General features: G+C 41.2%; 1 protein-coding gene across 5 annotated transcripts in view; it reads right to left on the bottom strand.

Annotated features, from left to right (window-relative positions):
- PPP1R12B (protein phosphatase 1 regulatory subunit 12B) overlaps positions 1–19,182 on the bottom strand; it is a 202,105-nt gene that overhangs the window by 64,688 nt on the left and 118,235 nt on the right. For all 5 annotated transcript variants that reach the window (XM_084796179.1, XM_084796173.1, XM_084796180.1 and 2 more), the window contains 4 exons: positions 18,690–18,893; positions 16,819–16,987; positions 16,626–16,738; positions 15,057–15,098 (listed from right to left, as the gene is read on the bottom strand). In XM_084796179.1, coding sequence (XP_084652305.1) covers positions 15,057–15,098; positions 16,626–16,738; positions 16,819–16,987; positions 18,690–18,893 — 528 coding nt within the window. The remainder of the gene's footprint in view (positions 1–15,056; positions 15,099–16,625; positions 16,739–16,818; positions 16,988–18,689; positions 18,894–19,182) is intronic.

The raw sequence follows: 19,182 nt of genomic DNA, 5'->3' as shown, positions 1-19,182 counted from the left end.
GTCCACTAAAGCAGGTGGTTGAGGCAGGAGGATAAAGAGCACAAGGGCAGCCTGGGATATAGAGATGCAACCATATTGTATCTATGCCTTGGCTCTAGTTCATCTAGTAATATTTTATCATAAGTTTTTATCTTGTTTACACCTCGGCTTTTGGTTTTCAAGACAGTTAAATGAGTCACACCAGATGTCTCTGATTGGCCTACAACTTGCTATGCAGACCAGGCTGGCCTTGAGCCCACTTGTCTTTGCCCACTTTCTTGAGAACTAGAATTAGAGGTGTGTACCATAACTGTAACTTAGTTTTAATGGCTAGTTAATGGCTAGTTAATATTGAGTTCTAGTCCAATGAATGAGCCCTAAATGGCTAAGTGGCAAAACAAACTATGAGTCATGGTATTTCACTGCACAAATGATTCACTGTTTTCTAACTACGGCCAGAATGCTAGGCATTTAGGTTATTTCCAGTTTCTCTACTATCACTAATGGCTAAATGGACCAAGTCTGTTTTAGTCAACAGTGCCTAACAATCTTCTACCTAGTAAGTACTCAAACTTTTTGTGGAACAACAAAGTATTTAGAGATAAGTATATATAATACACCTTTTGTTGGAATGTTCTGGCATAAAACATTAACTGTAGCTATATCTGTATGACTATTCACTAAAAAATACATCTCCATCAATAGAAATCCTAGATCAATTTCAGGCTTCTGATAGTTTGGCAACTGCCAGGCACAGTGGTGCACGCCTGTAATTCCAGCACTCAGGGAGGTGGAGGCAGGCAGACCTCAGTGTGTTTGAGGCCAGCCTGGTCTACAGAGTGATTCCAGGACAGTCAAGGTTCACAAAGAAACCTTGTCTTGAAAAGCAAAACAGCAACAACAGGAGGAGGAGGAGGAAGAGGAGGAGAAGTAGAAGAAGAGAAAGAAGAAGAAGAAGAAGAAGAAGAAGAAGAAGAAGAAGAAGAAGAAGAAAGAAAGAAAGGAAGGAAGGAAGGAAGGAAGGAGCGAGTGAGTGAGCTGGGCGTGGTGGAACACACCTTTAATCCCAGCAAACGGGAGACAGAGGCAGGTGGATCTCTGTGAGTTCTAGGACAGCCTGGTCTACAGTGTGAGTCCAGGACAGCCAAGGGTACACAGAGAAACCCTGTCTTGAAAAATGAAAACAAAAACAAAAACAAAAATGAAAGAAAGGACATGCGAATGAACAAAAGTTTGTCAATTTATTTCCTCAAAGAAATTAACTTGTATTCCCAAAAGTAGAAGACAAAAAGGCCAAATCCCTCTGTCTTTGTCTATTGTAATTAGTTTTCAGAGATCTTAATTCCTCATAATTTTATTTTCATGATTCTAATTTATGCTTTTTTAAAAGGGAGGTTATGCACTTTCTCGTATGTTCATTAGCAATTCTGAAGTTACTTTCTTTTTATTTATTGAGACAGGGTCTCTGTATGTAGTCCTGACTGTCCTGGAACTCACTCTGTAGACCAGGTGGGCCATAAACTCACAGAGATCAGCCTGCTTCTGCTGCGTGCTGGGATTACAGGTGTGCACCACAACGCCCAGCTCCCAGAAATGGTTTTCTAGTGAGCACTTTAATACAAGTCACATTTGCTCCTTGGAGCTCAGCTGTAGGTTGCAGGGAGGGTAAAAGCCCCAAACTACCTCACAATATTTTCAGGAAAAAATAATAAAAAAAAATAAGAAAAATAATGTCTTTAGGGAGCTAACTTAAAAACATAGTGGGGAGTGGCTCATTCACAGAGCAAGCTAGGTTATGACACAGGCTTTTACTCACAGTAAAGTAGGAGTTCAAAACTTCCACTGCCTGACTTTTTAATTACATTTGCCTGCTATATTATTTTATCTGTGAAACATTTCTACAGTGGTGACATAAGTGGGAAGGGGGAATATCTGAGAGGATACAGTTCCTGTAATAGTTTTTCTGAATGCTTTTTTTTTTTTTAGGAAACTGTCAGGGTTCTCTAGAAGAACAGAACTGATAGGATGAATATCTCTCTCTCTCTCTCTCTCTCTCTCTCTCTCTATATATATATATATATATATATATATATATATATATATACATACACACACATATATATATAATACATACCTATATGTATATATGTATATACATGCATACATACATGTGTATATATGCATATACATACACACATATAAGGGATTTTAAGAGTGGCTTATAGGCTGTAGTTAGTCCAACAATGGATGTCTACCAATGGGAAGTCCAAAAATCCAGTAGTTTCTCAGTCAGTGAGGCTAGATGTCTCAGCTAGTCTTCAGAAGATGCCAGAATGCACAAGAAATGGGCCTTAATGGCAGTGAAGGAGTGGACTTGACAGCAAGCAAGCGGGCAAAGAGCAAAAGCTGCCTTCTTCCATGTCTTTTATATATGTTTTCAGCAGAAGGTGTGGCCCAGATTAAAGGTTGATCTTCGCACCTCAAAAAATCCGGACTAAAGATGCATATTCCCTCCTCTAATTATTTAATTAAGAAAGATCCATCACAGATGTACCCAGCCGCTTGGGTTTTAGTTAATTCCAGACGTAGTTAAGTTGATAACCAGGAATAATCATCACAAAAGCCATTGTAGGTTAGCTCAGAAACTCTGTGCTGCTCTCCACAACTGGGTCTATATGGGCCATTCCTACGCTAACCATCACAGCACCCCACAGTCATTCTGATGGGCTTCCCCTTAATGTTGCTGAAAAATAATGATTCTAGGTTCTCCTTCCAAATATTTACTTCTACTAACGATCATCTCAAGCAATCAGGTTCAAAGCTTTAAAGATGTTTGATGTTCCATTTATAAACCCATAAATTCGAGTAGGCTAAAAGTGGACAAGGCAAATCTCCTTCTCAATCTCTCTCCTCTCTCTCTGTCTCTCCTCTCCCCCTCACATATATCGTGTATATTATAATCCACTCCTGACTGAAAGAGACAAACCATAACTAGCATTTAAAGTTAATGACAGCAATGAACAGTTTTCTACATAGCACCTTTCCAAGAATCCCTGTGTCTGAAAGGCGAAGTCATTCTTGGTTACAGCCTATATGAACACAACTTCTTAAATGTCAAGCGAGCACACATGCATCCCTAGACTGACTGTACTCTTTACTAACCAGCCTCAGAGACTGAGCTTTGTGTGGTTACGGAGGCTTAGGACTAGATGAGAAAAGTGAACACAGACACAGCACAAAAGCTCATTTCACACTTTCTCCTTAAAAGGCAATAAACTGAGCTGGGCATGGTGGCGCATGCCTTTAATCCCAGCACTCGGGAGGCAGAGACAGATGGATCGCTGTGAGTCTACGCTGTAGCCTGGTCTACAAAGTGAGTTCAGGACAGCCAAGGCTAACACAGAGAGACTCTGTCTTGAAAAACCAAAAATAAATAAATAAAAAAAATAAAATAAAATAAACTGAAGCAGAATAAATAAACTGTGTTATAGTTATTATTACAGGTCTCACGTAGCTCGGGCTGGCCTCCACCTCACTGTGTATCTGAAGATGACCGTGAGCTTCTGTTCCTCCTGCTAGCATTTCCTGAGTGCTGAGATTACAACTGGTGTTTCCACATGAGGTTTGCTCAGTGCTGGGATTGAACCCATGGATTCATGCATCTTGGGCAAGAACTGTACCAAGAGAGCTATAGCTCTGACCCTGAGCAACCATGTTTAAAATAAAATGAAAACGGCTTCCTTCTCCCTCTCCATTTTTATTTTTGGTTGTGAGCCTAGCCTTTAATGGCTGAGCCATTTCTCCAGCCCACCTCTCCATTTTCATATTCAGATGCCTCTCTTTAATGTTTTCCCAGGTGAAGACAAACAGCATATATCCCATATATCCCTTTCTCTGCAAACTGATGAGAGTAAACAATCAAGAGAATGATTCAGACAGGTACCCAGATGACAGAAAACTCACAGTAGGTGTCATATTGACATCAGCAAACACTATCTGAACCAGTAACTTAGGGGCAGAGGCCACCAAGGCAAATCCCGTGTACCACTTTCATAATTGAAGTTTGGTTGGGACATAGCCACTTCCACTGGCTGACAAGTGTCCTGTAACTGCTTTCCCACTGTAACAGGAAAGCCAAGCAGTTATCACAGACTGAATGTCCCCCAAAGGAGCAAACACTAGACCTTTTACAAGGAGTTGGCTGATTGGTGGGCCTCAGAGAGGCAGGGCTGCCTCTTCAGCACAGCCACAAGTGGCCATACCTGACATCTGAGCACATGAGAAACTGACTATGCAGTCTCAGCTGACAGCCCGGGACTTACCAACTTGGCTTTTCTTTTTCCAAAGTGCCAGAATTCCTAGGTAAAATGTTACCTTAGTGCATACAGTTTTATTTGGTGATATAATATCCAAACATGTTACTTTGATCTTAAAATATTTCTATCACCTTAAATTTTTTTCAGAAGCATAGTAAGGGCTGTGGGCTCAACGCCATAATAAGCACTTTAGTAGCTGCTGTAGAGCAACTCTCTGACCTCAGTCTCCAAGGAAGTGGACTATAGCTGTGGGCTGTGGTACTTGTTTTGGCTGAAGTATCTTTAAAATACACCTCCCTTCTGCTCTGCAGCCAAACCCATGGATATTGTATAAGGTGTAAGAGTTCAAGTGTATATCAAAACATTTAGAAAATTCTAAAGCATTAAAAAAAAACAAGCATTTAAAAAAGCCAATGCTCTGTTAGGGTACTTCTGTATAAACATTTATGCAATAGAAAAGATCATGTTTAGATATGAAATTATGGTTTGCCTAAGAGAGTCATGCCACTACATGGCTGTTATCCAATTTTTAAATATGCTTTATTGATGACAAGATGGTAGGAGAAAAATTAGAACTGGTAACTTCTAACCACTCATCTTTACATTTTAACTATCCAATCTTTTAGGTCCTACCTAAAATAAAATAGCACGTCTACAAGTAATATCTGCTAGTGCCACAGGCTTAGCATTCCTGCCGGGCAAGCCTATAAACACTTCATTTGGTGGAAGGGGGCTTCAAAGACCACACTAAGCTTCCTCCCTCAATCACGAGGCTAGAATACTAGCATTAGCTAAGCCTAAGCCATGGTTATGGCTCGCCAGCATACTATCAACAGAAGAAATGAGCACTTCTGTAACCGAGGCGCTCTTTAGACTCCAGCTCAAAGGGGAACAATTATTCCCGGAGGCTCTCTTATGATCAAAGCCATCAGACACTGACTACTTTGATAAAAGGCTTGAACCCAAGTGCTTTGAAGACAACCTCATGAAACTGTCATCATGGTAATGACGGGGTCTCAGGAATGTTCAAGTGGAAAATGGCCCTTCTTTCAAGAATATCATGAAGTTGGTTTTGAATACGTACTGAAAAATAGAAACACTCTGGAAAAATACAAACAGGAACCAGAGTGTATTTTTAAATTTCTCTACTTCTTTGTTGATTGCATGTGTACATATGTGTGAAGGTCCACAAACCATGACACATGTGTAGAGGTCAGAGGACAACCTGTAAGATAGTCAATGTGGGCTCAAGCGTTTAAGTCAGCTGGCCCAAGATTTGGCAGCAGGGGCCATTACCCATGGAGCCATTTCCCTAGTTCTGCTCATCAGCATGTTAATAATGTTGTCTAAGGAATATGGCCATAATTTTTTCATATTTTTATGGCAGAAAAAATTCTGTTTTTATGATAAATATTTTAATATCCTTACCTTTACTGTTCTGAAATGAAGCTATAAAATTTAACTAAAATCATTAAAATAAACAAATAAAGAAGAGTAATTTATAATGAAATTTATACCAGCATGCACACACATTATTTTGGTAGTAGGAATTTAACCAGCCTCATGCCTGAGCTACACTTCTACCACATAAAAATTAAAAATCACACATACACACACACAGTATGTGTTATAATATATAAGTATATAATTCTTGGATCAATAATACTATAAGACATAATGAAGTAGCCACAGGTTTGGCTACATCATAATTACTATGTAGGAAGAGGTCAAATGCAGAGTAGAGTAGAGCATCTTGTAAATGCCTTCATTATCCAAGTGGCATTGCCATCAGGGATGAGTAAGTATAATTTCTCTCTAACCTGTATGGTGCCTGAAATTTTGGAATTGCTCCCCATCAGTTGAATTTATATATAAGATGATTTTAATTTCAGATTCGTCTAAGACTCCCTAGGGAAGTCTGTTTCACCTGGAGCATTGCAAGACAGCACCTGTGCCCACTCCCAGCAGTTGTATACGCACTCCTCCAGTACCCTGTGCCCTGAGAACACTGCACTTTTACAGCCTCCTCTCAAAGTGCTCCTGCTGTTTTTGAGAACCAGTTTTATACTTGTCTGTACTTCATAATTTTTTTCTACTGAAACATATTACCTTTTTTATAACCATTAAAAAAAAAACCTTCTCTCTGAATTTCAAGCTCATGAGTGTTTCCCAAAAAAATACACATGAGGTTACAGGTTCTAACACGAACTAATGGCTTGTAGGCAACTGGAGGCAGAAAGAAGAAAGGCACAAAAAAGAAAAGGTCAGAAGTTAATTAACTTTTCCTAATAGTTGATAACTCATCCGCATTTCCAGATAAGACATGTAAAAGAAGCCCAAACAGATTGCCTTGAAGGCCAGTTTATTCAGTCTTTAAAAAGATTTCTGATTAAAGGAGAATTCACTGATGTAACATGACACTGGGTTCAAACTTACAGGGTCTCCAAGGAGCACATGCGAGCTTTGATTGCTGAGATTCCCTTGGCAACAGCATAGGCTAAAATTAATGGAGCTCATAAAAGGAAGATGCCAAAAGGAACTTTGTCCTTGAGATGGTTTATGCAGCCTGAGCTAGAGCAAGGCACAGTCCATATATAGAAAACCATAGCATCTGCAGTATTTTAAGAAACTACAGTTGCAAAACAAGTGCACATGTACAGTGAGAGCAGAGGTCCTTCCAGGTCGGGGTGCGGTGGCCACTAAGGAAGAGCCTTCAGTGGACACTGCACGGCAAGCAACTCCCCGGACAGCTGGTTGGCTGCCACTTACCCATTTCCATTCTCTGCTCCCAACTGCCATTGTTGCAAACTGCATGGATCCAGGACAGCTTGTTAGTCTACAAACAGAATGCCTGCCAATTCCCCAGGGCTGGCTCCCAGAGAACAGTTATCGCTTATTAACTCTATCCCTATTTAAAAAAGAAACTTATGAACACTATCATGTTATCAAATTTCTCAGACATCTCAAAATGCTCTCGTTCTGGGTGCTTTTATGTATTTATTCTTTCCCTTATCTCTCAAAAGATAAAGAAGTTGAGTGGAGAAAATCTGTATTTTATTATCCTTTTAACTCTGTTAAAAGCAAGAGAAAAGCCAACCAAGGGAAGAAAATTGTGGTTGTTATATGGTGTCCTATAAAAACACTGCTTTACTACATAAATAACTAGGTCTATCTGATAGCTTACCTACCATGTCTTTAAACTCAGGCAAGCTGTTGTTCCAGCGCAACAGTACGGTCTTGTCTGGGAAATACCTTACCATATTAGGCAATCAGGCCCCAGTAGAGAGGAAAAGGCAAAACAGACCTAGGACTTCACTGAAAAGGAGAAAGGCCAAGACACTGCCCAGTGGTGGAGAGTGAACAGACAGACAAAGGTGCTTCATGAGACTAATAAATAGCAAGATGAAAAAATACTTCTTGAGAGAAAAGATCCAGCAAATAGCCAGGAGCAGTCGTGAAAGATTAGAGAAATAGCACAGATTCATCTGGAGAGGGGGGAGGAGAAAACTAGTAAAGACCTGTATACACAGAACTGTTGGAAAATCCATAGAAGAGCAAAGACAGGACAGTAATTTGGGCACAGCAATGCAAACTGGCTTGGCCCAAGAGAAATGTGTAGGAATTTGGTTTGCCTGGAAGCTCTTGGGATTCTGAGTGAAATTTGAAACATTCAGTCCTGCTCTTTTCTACACATTTTCTTCTCTCTACCTCAGCAATTCCTAAAAGCTTCCTCAAGCTGTCTCAGAAAGCCAGGTGTGGTAGCACATCTGTCATCTCAGTAGTCAGGACGGAGGGTGGAAGAGCCAGCCTGGGCTCCATAGTGAGGCTGCAACCTAAAGCTAAGAACAATAAAAGGCACTCCCCTAAGAAGTAGAGAGGGATCTGGCCTATTTCTCAACTCTCCAAATAGTTTTTTCTTTAAGGGAAAATTAGCAGGCAACTGTAAGATCACATGATTCTAAGGATCAATGAAAGTCCCCAAAGAAACGTTGTAGACTGACCTGGGACCTTAGGACTCACCATTAATAAGTTACATGTAGTAGCTTCATTTTTATTACATAAATACATAGTAGGTACTATAACTATCTCTAGTTTATGCTCAAGGAAACTGAAATGAAGAACTATCTTATCCAAACTAGTTCAGTGGGTCACTTCATCTCTGGGCCTCTGTTGTGACTTATTTCTTTTTAGCCATGTAGTGTATGTATATGTGACAGAGAAAGGTGTGTGGACCTTTATGTGCCACAGTACAGGTATGGGGGTCAGAGGACAACTTTTGGGAGTTGGTACTCTCCTTTCACCATGGATTCTGGGGACTGGACTTGGGTCATCAGGTTTTGCCCACTGAGCCATTGCATTGGTCCTGTCATCTTTAAAATGAGATGGTTAACTCAATGGCTTTCAAGTTTTTCGGTTATAAACTCAACCTATGATAGTCAGCTGAGTCACAACAAACTAATTCAAAGTCTAGAATTCAGTAGCATCTAGAAATAAATGTTTGTCAAAAAAGCTTTATAACTGAAATGGAAGAGCTAGCTAATAAAAAATACAATAAAGCAGAGAAAAATAAGAAAGGAAAGAGGGACCAAGAGGTGGGTCAATCCGACAATTTTCATGGATAGCCAGCACCCCCTTTGCGATTCTTTAAGAACAGGCTCAATGCTCTGGACAAGGTGTGCAGAGAGGCAGCGGTCTTTGTTTCAAAGGCTCTGGGATAGTCAGCACTCTCATACCACTTTGACCAAAAGGAAAGTAGATTTTTTTATGGTTCATATCACAATGCAAGTAAAAGTCATGGCAAAGAACAAAACCAAAACAACCTATTGCATTGTTCTGTTTTGATTTAATTTGGAAAAGGGGGAAATGCACTCATATTCTTAAGACATTCTTAAGCTAAGACTGCTCTCCCCTGACAGTCCTCAGTCATCTTGCTTGGGTTTCGGGGTGCTCCAGAGTTTTGTCTTTGGTCCCTTCTCTGCAGTTATGTTCCTGGTAACTGCATCCAGTCCCATGGTTTTACACATGATCTGTATGTTTCCTGACATCTGAGTTTTTAAATCCAGCCTGGACCTCTAACATGAACTCCAGATGCACATTCAACTGCTCTCTTGACAGTTGCATATAAAAATACGTCAGTTGAACCTAGTAAGCTCAATACTTCTAACCCCCAAAGCAGATGCCTGCCTTTCCCCTGCCAGACCTGTTCTTGTTATAGCCCTCTCCATCTCAGCTATAAACTCCGCTCATAGGGATGACTTAGTCGGCCGCCACTTCTCTTTCTTCATACTGTATTCAAACTAACAGTAAGTCTAGGTGGTCCCAATTTTCAAAATACATCATGAATGTAACTTTCCAGAATATTCCTGCTATTAACTTGGTCCTAAACTACCTTTACTCATTTTTCTCCCCCTGAGTCTGGGAGCAGCCTTCTGATGTTCTTGTTCCACGTAGGGTATAGTCTTCAATATGGCAGCAGAATCCACAAAGCATCACTTTGTCTGATGTGAAAACCTACAACAGGTACCCATAACGGCATGCCAAAAGCTGAAGTGGTGACAGTGACATCTCCTATCTGTCTGCCTTTTTGTTCATTCTTCTCAGCCACATTTGTTTTTTCAGTCTGTCCTCAAACATGCAGGGCCCAGCTGCCTCGGGGTCTTAGTGATTGCTGTACCTTCTGCTTCCACACTACCCTCATGTGTAGCTTCCTATCTTAAATCCTTTAACTCAGATCATGTTTTGTCAATGCAACCTGGCTTGATTATTGTCCTATCCATAATGTGAAGCTCCTATCCACATGACACTCTTTTTCCTTTTTACTCATTTTTTCCCCCATAGCACTTACCATCTATTTAAGTATTTATTTATTACTGGTCTCTCCTGTTGGAAAGTAAATTCCACAAGCACAAGACTTTTTCTTCATCATTGCATCCTCAGAATCTAGAAAAATGCCTGACCACAAATGGTCCAAAAGAGCACTTACTGAGAGAAAGAACAGGAAGATCGGAACAAAAGGGAAGAAGAACAAAATATGAAATGCATTTAGTGGTTGGCAGTAGAGCCATATCTGGGGCCTTGATTTTTTGTTAACATTCAGAACTCAGCCTTGCCAGCAATGTTAAGTTGTACTCTTATTCAGTTGGAGAACGCTTGAATTGCTTACCTCTTTTAGAGCACCTTACCAACAGACCTCTCCACTAGCAGGCTAACAGTTAGCTAGAACAGGTAGGTACCTTGAATCCACAAATTAACAGTGCGTTTTAAGGGACGGTTATTGCGTTCCTCTCAGGATTAAGATAGCTCCACTGCTTACTTAGAGGGTAAAGTTTCAATGAATTTGTTCAGACTGAGTATCATCTGATTCTCTTTAAAAAACAAAAAAGCTTTGGAGAGCTATGGGTGGGGGTGGACTTTCCTAACAAAAGGATGCTACGTCTTACTCCTGACAGAACTAGCTACCCACCTATGTGAAGGAGGCAGCATGGTGATGCTCTTATCCACGGAACCTTGGTAGTCTGAGCAGCTTCAGAAGCTCTAAGATGCTCCTTCGCTCAAGGAGGCCACAAGCTACTAGCAAGTCAACTCGAACATGTAACCTGCTAGGTAAAAAACCCAAGTGGATGAAAAGGGTACGGCAGAGATGTAAGCCATATTTTCAAGTCTGTGCCACTATGTCTCATAAAAAGCTTCCCCATTACAGGCCATCGGAGCACCTAGAGATTTCATGTCTCCAAATAATTAGCTTCTTTGGACCTTACTTAACTGTGAGACTAGGTTCCTGATCCAAATCACCTCTAAATTATCTTGTAACTCATGATACAAAAAGTTACAAGACAGATGTCTGTCCTGTGTTGAACTAGCGTTCGTCTTTGGTTCTGCTTCTGTTTAGGGCATCATTCTGCGTGCTCACCAGTATCTTTTCTGCTGACTACTTGTGCCCTCTAGTGATAAAGTCAATTACACAACAGGACTGGGCTGGGAAACAGACTGCAGCAGAAAAAACAAGCAGACCTTATGTCAAGCAAAAGACAGGCCAAAGATGAAGGTAGGAAAAGACGGACAGGGTCCAAACCTAAGTTGCTCTGTCCAGAGGACACTCTAGACTGCTGCTACCACAGTAGTCACACAGACTTTTCTGGCAGTTTAGCTTTCCGTGGATTTAGCTACTTTCAGACCATCTGAAAAAATATTAAATGGAAGTTCCAGAATAGCCAAAAAAGAAAAGCTGTGCTGTTTTCAGTAGTGCCATCGGTCTCACACCTTCCACTCCGCCCTGCCTGGGATACGAGTCATCTCTTTGTCCAGAGCCTGCCATATTCCCCACCGGTCACTTAGGACCCTTCCTAGCAATCAGATTAACCTCTACGACAGCAAGATTCCAGTGCTTGTGTTCAAGTCACCCTTATTTTACTGAGTAATGTCCTGATATATAAGAGTAATGCTGCCGGTGATTTTATTCAGTATACAGTTATAAATATTCTATTTTTCTTATTGTTTGCTAGGACTGACTTGTATGTTACATAAGAGAAAGCACAGTGCATGTACAGTATAGTTCCACCTTCAATTTTAGGCAGCCCCGTCCAGGGGCATTAGAAAATACTCCCCATGAATAAAAGGAGGGCTGCTATATAGAAAATATCCAGCATACCCCCGAACTTAAAGACATTTATAATAACATTTAAACTCAGGTGTTTTTTTTTTCCACTTAGGAAGACAAGATATCTAAAGATTTCCAGAGACTACCTGTTACATAATGTGGGTATGAGACAGAATTGCTTTAAACACATCTGTTAAGGATGTGCTAAGATTCCAAATTACATATTCTTTGTCAGTTTCACTACCTGGTGGATTTACAAGTGGAGTGGGGTTTGACCATAACTATATTTACTCTGCTGAGCTTAACAAGGTCCCTAGACTTCTCACTGTGTTCCTTAAGGTCACAAGAAGAGCAGCATGTGACTGTACTGAGAACACATCAGCGCTATCCTTGGCCATACCTCTCCTGTGAATAAGTCTTGCTTACATTTTCCTAAGTATCTAAAAGAGGAAATGGATTTTAGTGAAGTCAGCAGAGCTTAGGTTACACAGAAGGCCTTCTTAGCCACAGTTGTTATTGGCAGGTGAAGGAGACAGTAGAGAATCTTCTGAAACATTTAAGAAGAGAAAAGAATCCTATATATCAGGAATCACTTTGCTCTGATCACAAATGGAGACATATGTTAGAGATAATAACCACTCAAGCTTGTTTCTTAAGATTAAATATCGCTGGATGAGTCCATACAAAATTATGGTGACAATAAGAAAGGATTGACTGGGAAGGACAACAGAGGACTTCATGAGGTAATGGAGTTGTATATCCAGGTCAAGATTTTCCAAATAGTGCATTTTACATTTATGTATTTTATTGATTATAAATTGTATTTTAGTTGAAAAAAATAGACGTCGGAGTCAACTTTAAAAACAATAGGTATCACCACACTAGGAAGAGTGAGGAGCTGGTACAACTGCAATAGCAGATACGGTTTCACTTTCCCTGACTTCTCAGCAGTATCTACACTGATCAGTGACAGCGTCACTTCAACAGCATGTCTCTCTTTTGAGTGACACATTGATTGCTGTCTGACAGAAGGACAGTACAGTGTAGGAAACAGGAATGATCCTAAGAGTCATTAGACACTACTGACTGTCTTTAGGTAGGATGGTTCCTATTTATTTTGGGTCATCACTGGGTACTTTTTCTGTGGACCCATATGGATAATGCCTACTAGCATTAGCAAGGGAAAACAGAACAAGTAATGGGACAAGCAAACAGGACTACTTTAAAAGGCAGCCTCACCCAGGCTGACACATCAGCTGCCGTTCCTTTACATACCATCAAGCAGTGCTGGCGGGTGCTTGGACTAACCCTAGCTTCCCTGCATAAATGTAAAGGCACCTACATAAAATGCAGAGCTAAAGCATGGAGCCTGCCCGACACTTGGGAAACACTAGTAGATGCCACAAACAATTGGATAAATGGAATAGTCTTTAGCCTGACAAATGACTTTTGCGTCAAACCTTAACAGTCCATGCTCTTCTACACAAAGCAGAAAGTCTTCTCCATGCTTTTAATTCAACAGTCTTAAAATGAAATTCCATAAGAGGCACTGTATCAAGAGCATTTTATTCTTCTTGCTTCATGGGCCCTAGGCTAGGATTTTCCAGTGCCCAGAAGTTTAGCACAGACAGAGATTTTTATTGACAAAAGACATCCTATGACAACAAAATCTTCCCTGTAATTCTTTGGCTCTAAGTGGCCTGCATGAACCCTATGGGGATTATGGTCCTTCCCAGAGCTTTGTAATCTATTACTCAGATCCTTGTTTAAGCACAGTTCCCCAAAGGAACCTTTCTGTCTCCAAAAGCCTTTTCAAATCCCTTAAAGAAGAGAGTTGAGGGCATATACTCACAATCTCTCTCTCTCTCTCTCACACACACACACACACACACACACACACACACACACACACACACCCTTGCTCCAAGAGATTTTTCTGTGTTATTTTTAAACAACACAATTCACCTTTGTTATATAGCCTCAACGTCAATCAAGATAGACAATTCTTACCTATATTATTAATTACTCCATACCCATTTGAGACAAGGCCTTACTCCATGGCCCAGTGTGCCCTTAAATTTGCCATATAGGAGCTAGAGATGGCTTAGATAGTAAAGGAGACCTGAGTTGAGATTCTTAGCACCTATGTAAGAGGCCAGACACAGCACTGTGTGCCTGTAATCCCCACACTTGAGAAGGTGGAAGACAGGAGGACCCCTAGAGTTTGCTAACCAGTCAGTCTAGCCCAATTCATGAGCTCCAGGTCCAGTCTGAAATCTTTTTCAAATACCTTTCATATGCTAGTGCACCCATACCTATCTCCTAACACACACACACACACACACACACACACACACACACACACACACACACACAAACAATCAAAACCAAGAAATTTGTGCTCTTTCTTCTGCATGACTCATAAGGGATTGGAAGCATATCCCACCAAACAATTTCTGTTTGGGATCTAATCTATTTAGATAGAACAATTACGATTTGCTACTTTTGTCTTTATTGCTCACTGCTGATTTTTGTAAAGATAACTAAATATTTTCTGAGAATAAATGTAGAATAATAAGCTGCATGGTGCTAAAGGCCATTTTATATGCTTTGAAAAGTAAAGCACATGGGTTTGTATTAATTTTTACCAACACCAAATTCCCTCTTTCCTGTAAACATAACCCCGGTGTTTGGAGGTATAAAAGTAGTTCAGAGGAGGCATGCTGGGTACTGGCCTTTCAGTGCAGAGGGGAGATGGATGCCAGGCTTCAAAAGAGGTGAGGTGCTTACGGTCTCTCAAAGACCAATATAAATAACTTGTAAATGGCCTCAAATTTTATGATCTCTATATTTATGCTCTTTTCTGTTAGAGGAGAGCCATTAGGAACTTGTATCAATTTTTACTTTTTTTCCAAAGATTTCAAAGTACTTTATCCAATCCAGTAATATCATATTCAAGAGAGAAGAGTGGAGCCTATACCCCTGGCAGCGAGCACAGCCAGACACTGGGAAGCTGCAGCAACGAGCACCGGCCACACCCCTCGGAAGAATGCTCATCTTTACCTTCAACCCATGTTTGCATAGATCTGCTCATCTCCTGAAACTGCATGCCTAAGAGCAAGTCCCTGAGCCCTAAAGGGACTGTGTGTCATTGGGCCACTTACCCATGCTTCTTTGACCTCTTCAGAGGCATCTGTTTCATCCTCCTGAAATGGAAAGAGAAGGAAAAACAAAAGGAGCGTCGTCACAGACCTCTAGAAAAACAAGGTCAGTTCCCATCAATTACACTTCTTGGCATTTTTATTTTATTTATTTATTTATTTTGGTTTTTCGAGACAGGGTCTCTCTGTGTAGTCTTGGCTGTCCTGAACTCCTTTTGTAGACCAGGCTGGCCTCGAACTCACAGTGATCTGCCTGCCTCTGCCTCCCGAGTGCTGGGATTAAAGGCGTGCACCACCACCACCCGGCTTCTTGGCATTTTTAAACATGGGCAATGAAGACTGCAAGCCAAGTGATGCTACGCTGCCTCTTTCAACAGCTGTCACAGGCAGGGGACTCAGAAACATCACTATGGGGAAAACTGTCAAACCAAATACAGTTGGGGAAAAGGTATTCTTCAAAGAGCAAGACTTCGTTTCACTCTGTCAAAAGTTGTCATCTCTGGTCTGGGGATGCAGCCTATTGGTAGAGTGCTTGTTTGTCTAGCTTGTGCAAGACCCTGAGTTCAATCCCCAGCACTGGCCAAAAATAAAATAAAATAAAATAAAATAAAATAAAGAAAGAAAACACTACCAATTTAGTCCTAAGACAAGGAATGAAAGATGGTTTGTAATGGGTGACTACTACTGTTACATTTCTTCTGTCACTGGACAGTTTTATCTAATTTTCAAATGGTTCATTAGGAACCAGGGGCCTCTGGTTTAGGGTATTGGCCACTAGGTTTAAAAAAATGTTAGCAGCAGGCTTGAATGAGAAGGTTAGAACCAGCTATAAAGGGAGTGCATTAAAGTGCTAGTGTGTTTGTGTTTAGTAAGCACTGGTCACCTGTTCTCTATCATTTGATCCTTTTCCCTACAGAAAGGTAAAAGTCAGATAAACTTGTGTCAACTTACAGACTTTAAGCCCTTTGAAAAAATTAAAAAACAAACAAACAAAAACAAAACCTGAAAAGATGTATTCACTTTACGCATCTGAATGTTTTGCCAGCATGCAAGTATGTGTACCATGCATGTGCCAGTCGCATCCCTGGAACTGGGGTTATGGATGGCTGTGAGCCACCATGTGGGGACTGAGAATTGAACCTGGGTCTTCTGGAAGAGCAGCAAGTGCTCCAAACCATTAAGCTATCTTTCCATCTCCCACCTTCAAAATTCTTATCATCCTAGAATAGTTAGACTCTTGGCTTATAGGCAGTATGAAGACAATCTTGATCGCATGATTTTCAGGGACCACCACAGAGGACTGCTGACATTTGCCAATTTACTCATACAGTAGTTGCAAATCTCCAGGTTTCAACATTCTTTACTAGATACAGTGTCTACTTTGTGCCCAGAACTGCTCTAGGCACTTAGCAGGAATGAACCAGCGAGTCCCATACCAGTGGGGTCTTCTCACTTTCTTTGTCATCTCTATGGGAGTCATGGTACCACATGGGGCTCTTCCTTTTGATCTCAGGAGGGAGGCTGGTAGTCACAGGTGAGATGGTGTGCCTCGTACAGACCATATGTACTTACATCCTTTGTCCAGAAGTTAATGCCCGTGCCTCTTCGCCGGTCCTTAGGCCGCCTCCTCTCTCGGATTGACAGCCTGTTAGAGGACTGATCATCCAAATCAGCTTCTTCTTTCTCTGCCCAAAGATAACACACAGTGTGGGTCTTAAAAACCAGGCCATGCGCACTGGGAAGTGGCTTCTGAAGCTATACGTACCACTGTTGTCCATTTCCTTTGCAGCTGTGGTGTTTGTGGTGGCCTCTGAAGCTCTGCTTGTCCGCAGTAAGTGAGAACTCGTGTAGAGTGAGGGTCTTGATGTAGAAGGAGACACTGGTGTTGGGGGTTTGTCTGGTTGGGTTGGACACCTTAGGCGATGATAGATAGGCTGGAAACAGTCCACAGGATGAGATATTAAGGGTCAAGTTCAATCAAAGGATAAAGACAGTAGGTGTCCTCAAAATGGACCTTTTCAGTATTAAGGAGACTTATTAACAGTTGATGTCCAATCAGTACCTACTAGCTACATTAGAGTTATAAGGGGGTCAGAAACAACAGCTTCTGGACTCATACCCTGAGGATACCATTGTGACCGCAGCAGTTGAGACAAACTGTTCCTAAAATGACCACAGGGCACTAATTAGCTCAGTGCTAGGAAAGATTCTTTTGATCTTGAAAATGGGAAGACCAAAGCTGTTTTTAAGATGGAGTGCTCAAAGGTAGAGGTCACAGGAAATAAAGAGCTCAGGAGTGTGAAGAAACAAGAATGCACAGATGGCCCAAGGACAGAGAACAAATGCCTGGATAGCCCACCAACACCACACGACTCCCTGATAAGCTCATCTCTTCTTCTGTTCTAGGCATCACACCAATGCCTGACACATGCTAGGTAAGGCTATTCCACTGAACTACTTTCCTGAAACTTTAAACAATTTCTATTTCCCCCCTTTGGAAAATGTTTTACAAGTTAAAACATAGACGTCAACAATTAGCCTTAGCTTAGTTACCTGAAGATTCTTCAAGATATAAATTCTTACTATGTATTAGGTTCACAAGGTGGAGGTTACATACTTTTAAATTTATAGACTACAAAACACAGAAACTATGAGGCACAGAGGTTTTGGAGTCCGATAGAACTTAGCTTAAAGTCTATCCTCAGCAGGAGGTAGCTGTGTGACCTTAAAAAACTTAACTTCTCTGGGCTTCAACCTCCTCATCTGTAAGATAGGGATCAATCATCCTCAGACAGGATGCTGAGGACTTAATTAGAAAGTGTGTGTTAGGGACCTGACCACTCTCTGAGAACCAGCACTCAGTAAATAATAACTTAACAAAACAAACAAATGCCTGATGAGTTCACCGAACTTAGCACTCAGAGCTCCAACAAGTGGGCGATGGCCCTTCTCTTTTCTCCAGCGACCATGACACTTACCAGCCCACACTGGGACACTTCTGAGAGAGAGGAATGGTAGTGGTAATTACAGAGACAAAGTTACAACTGAAACCAGGGGTATGCGTGCCCTAAGTATACCCTTGGCCCTCTCTGTGAATACCACTTCCACTAGAGACACGTGTCCACACAGATGGTGACTCCCGGGAGTTTGGGAAACAACACATTAATGGTAAATAAGCTGTAGGGTCAGACTACCTATATTTAAATGCTCACTGCGTAGAGTGTAATGGAAGTTACTCAGCCTGTGAGACTCAATTTTCTCATCTATAATATAGGAGTACTAATACCTATCTTAGAGGGATCTCCTGGGGATTAAATCAATTAATATATTTGAAACGCTTAAAACAGTGTCCAGCATAGAAACACTTACATCTTATCTGCATTTTATCATACTATATCCTCTTTTTACAGAATAGTCAGACATTCACTCAAAAGCATTTCCTCTGAGGAAATGAGAATGGCAATCCTTTGGATTTTTTTCAGTCAAATAGGTCTGCACCAAAGACAGCTATCAACACACAGTGTCTTTTAGGAACGGTTCACTGCAAGGCAGGATAACACTTAAACCACCACTGGTGAAGCTTCACCAAATGATGATCCTGCTGTGGTGCAGAGCACGCCAGTGAAAAGAGCTCACCTCTTCATCCAGACTCCTGCCCCATGGTGGCTGGCCTGCCTCAGCTTCCTTTGTTGGGGCTGCTGATGGCTCCTGCTTCTTGGTGCTCCCTTCAAGCCCGCCAGGATCTTCAAGCTTCTCACCAGGCTGCTCCTGAGCTTGCCTCTCTGCCCTCGACCGGCTGAAAGTCTTTTCTGCTTCTTGAAGGTCTGTTAGGGTAACACCCTGGGAAAATGTCAAACGGTAAAGACAGTTTCATACTAACAGGGAAACTGGCTCAAAAGCTTCCAACAGAAGGCCATTTCTAGCAACACATGCTTAAAAATAAGCACCGCAGTGTACAGAGAACTCAGACCCAAATCTATGTACACTCTGAACTAATATTTTAGCTTTCCTAACTTGGTCTTCCAGAAATAGGTCACTAGTGATATCTGCTGCTATAGATGTATTTAGCTCATACCAAATTGTGCTCAATTATTTGAGTGTGCTTACACCCTCTCCCAAGATCAAATGG

This window comes from Acomys minous (genome assembly GCF_964271855.1).
Source record: "Acomys minous genome assembly, chromosome: 1".
NCBI classification, from domain to species: Eukaryota; Metazoa; Chordata; class Mammalia; order Rodentia; family Muridae; genus Acomys; species Acomys minous.
Note: the sequence above shows the minus strand (reverse complement) of the source record. Positions and strands in the feature narration are given on the sequence as shown.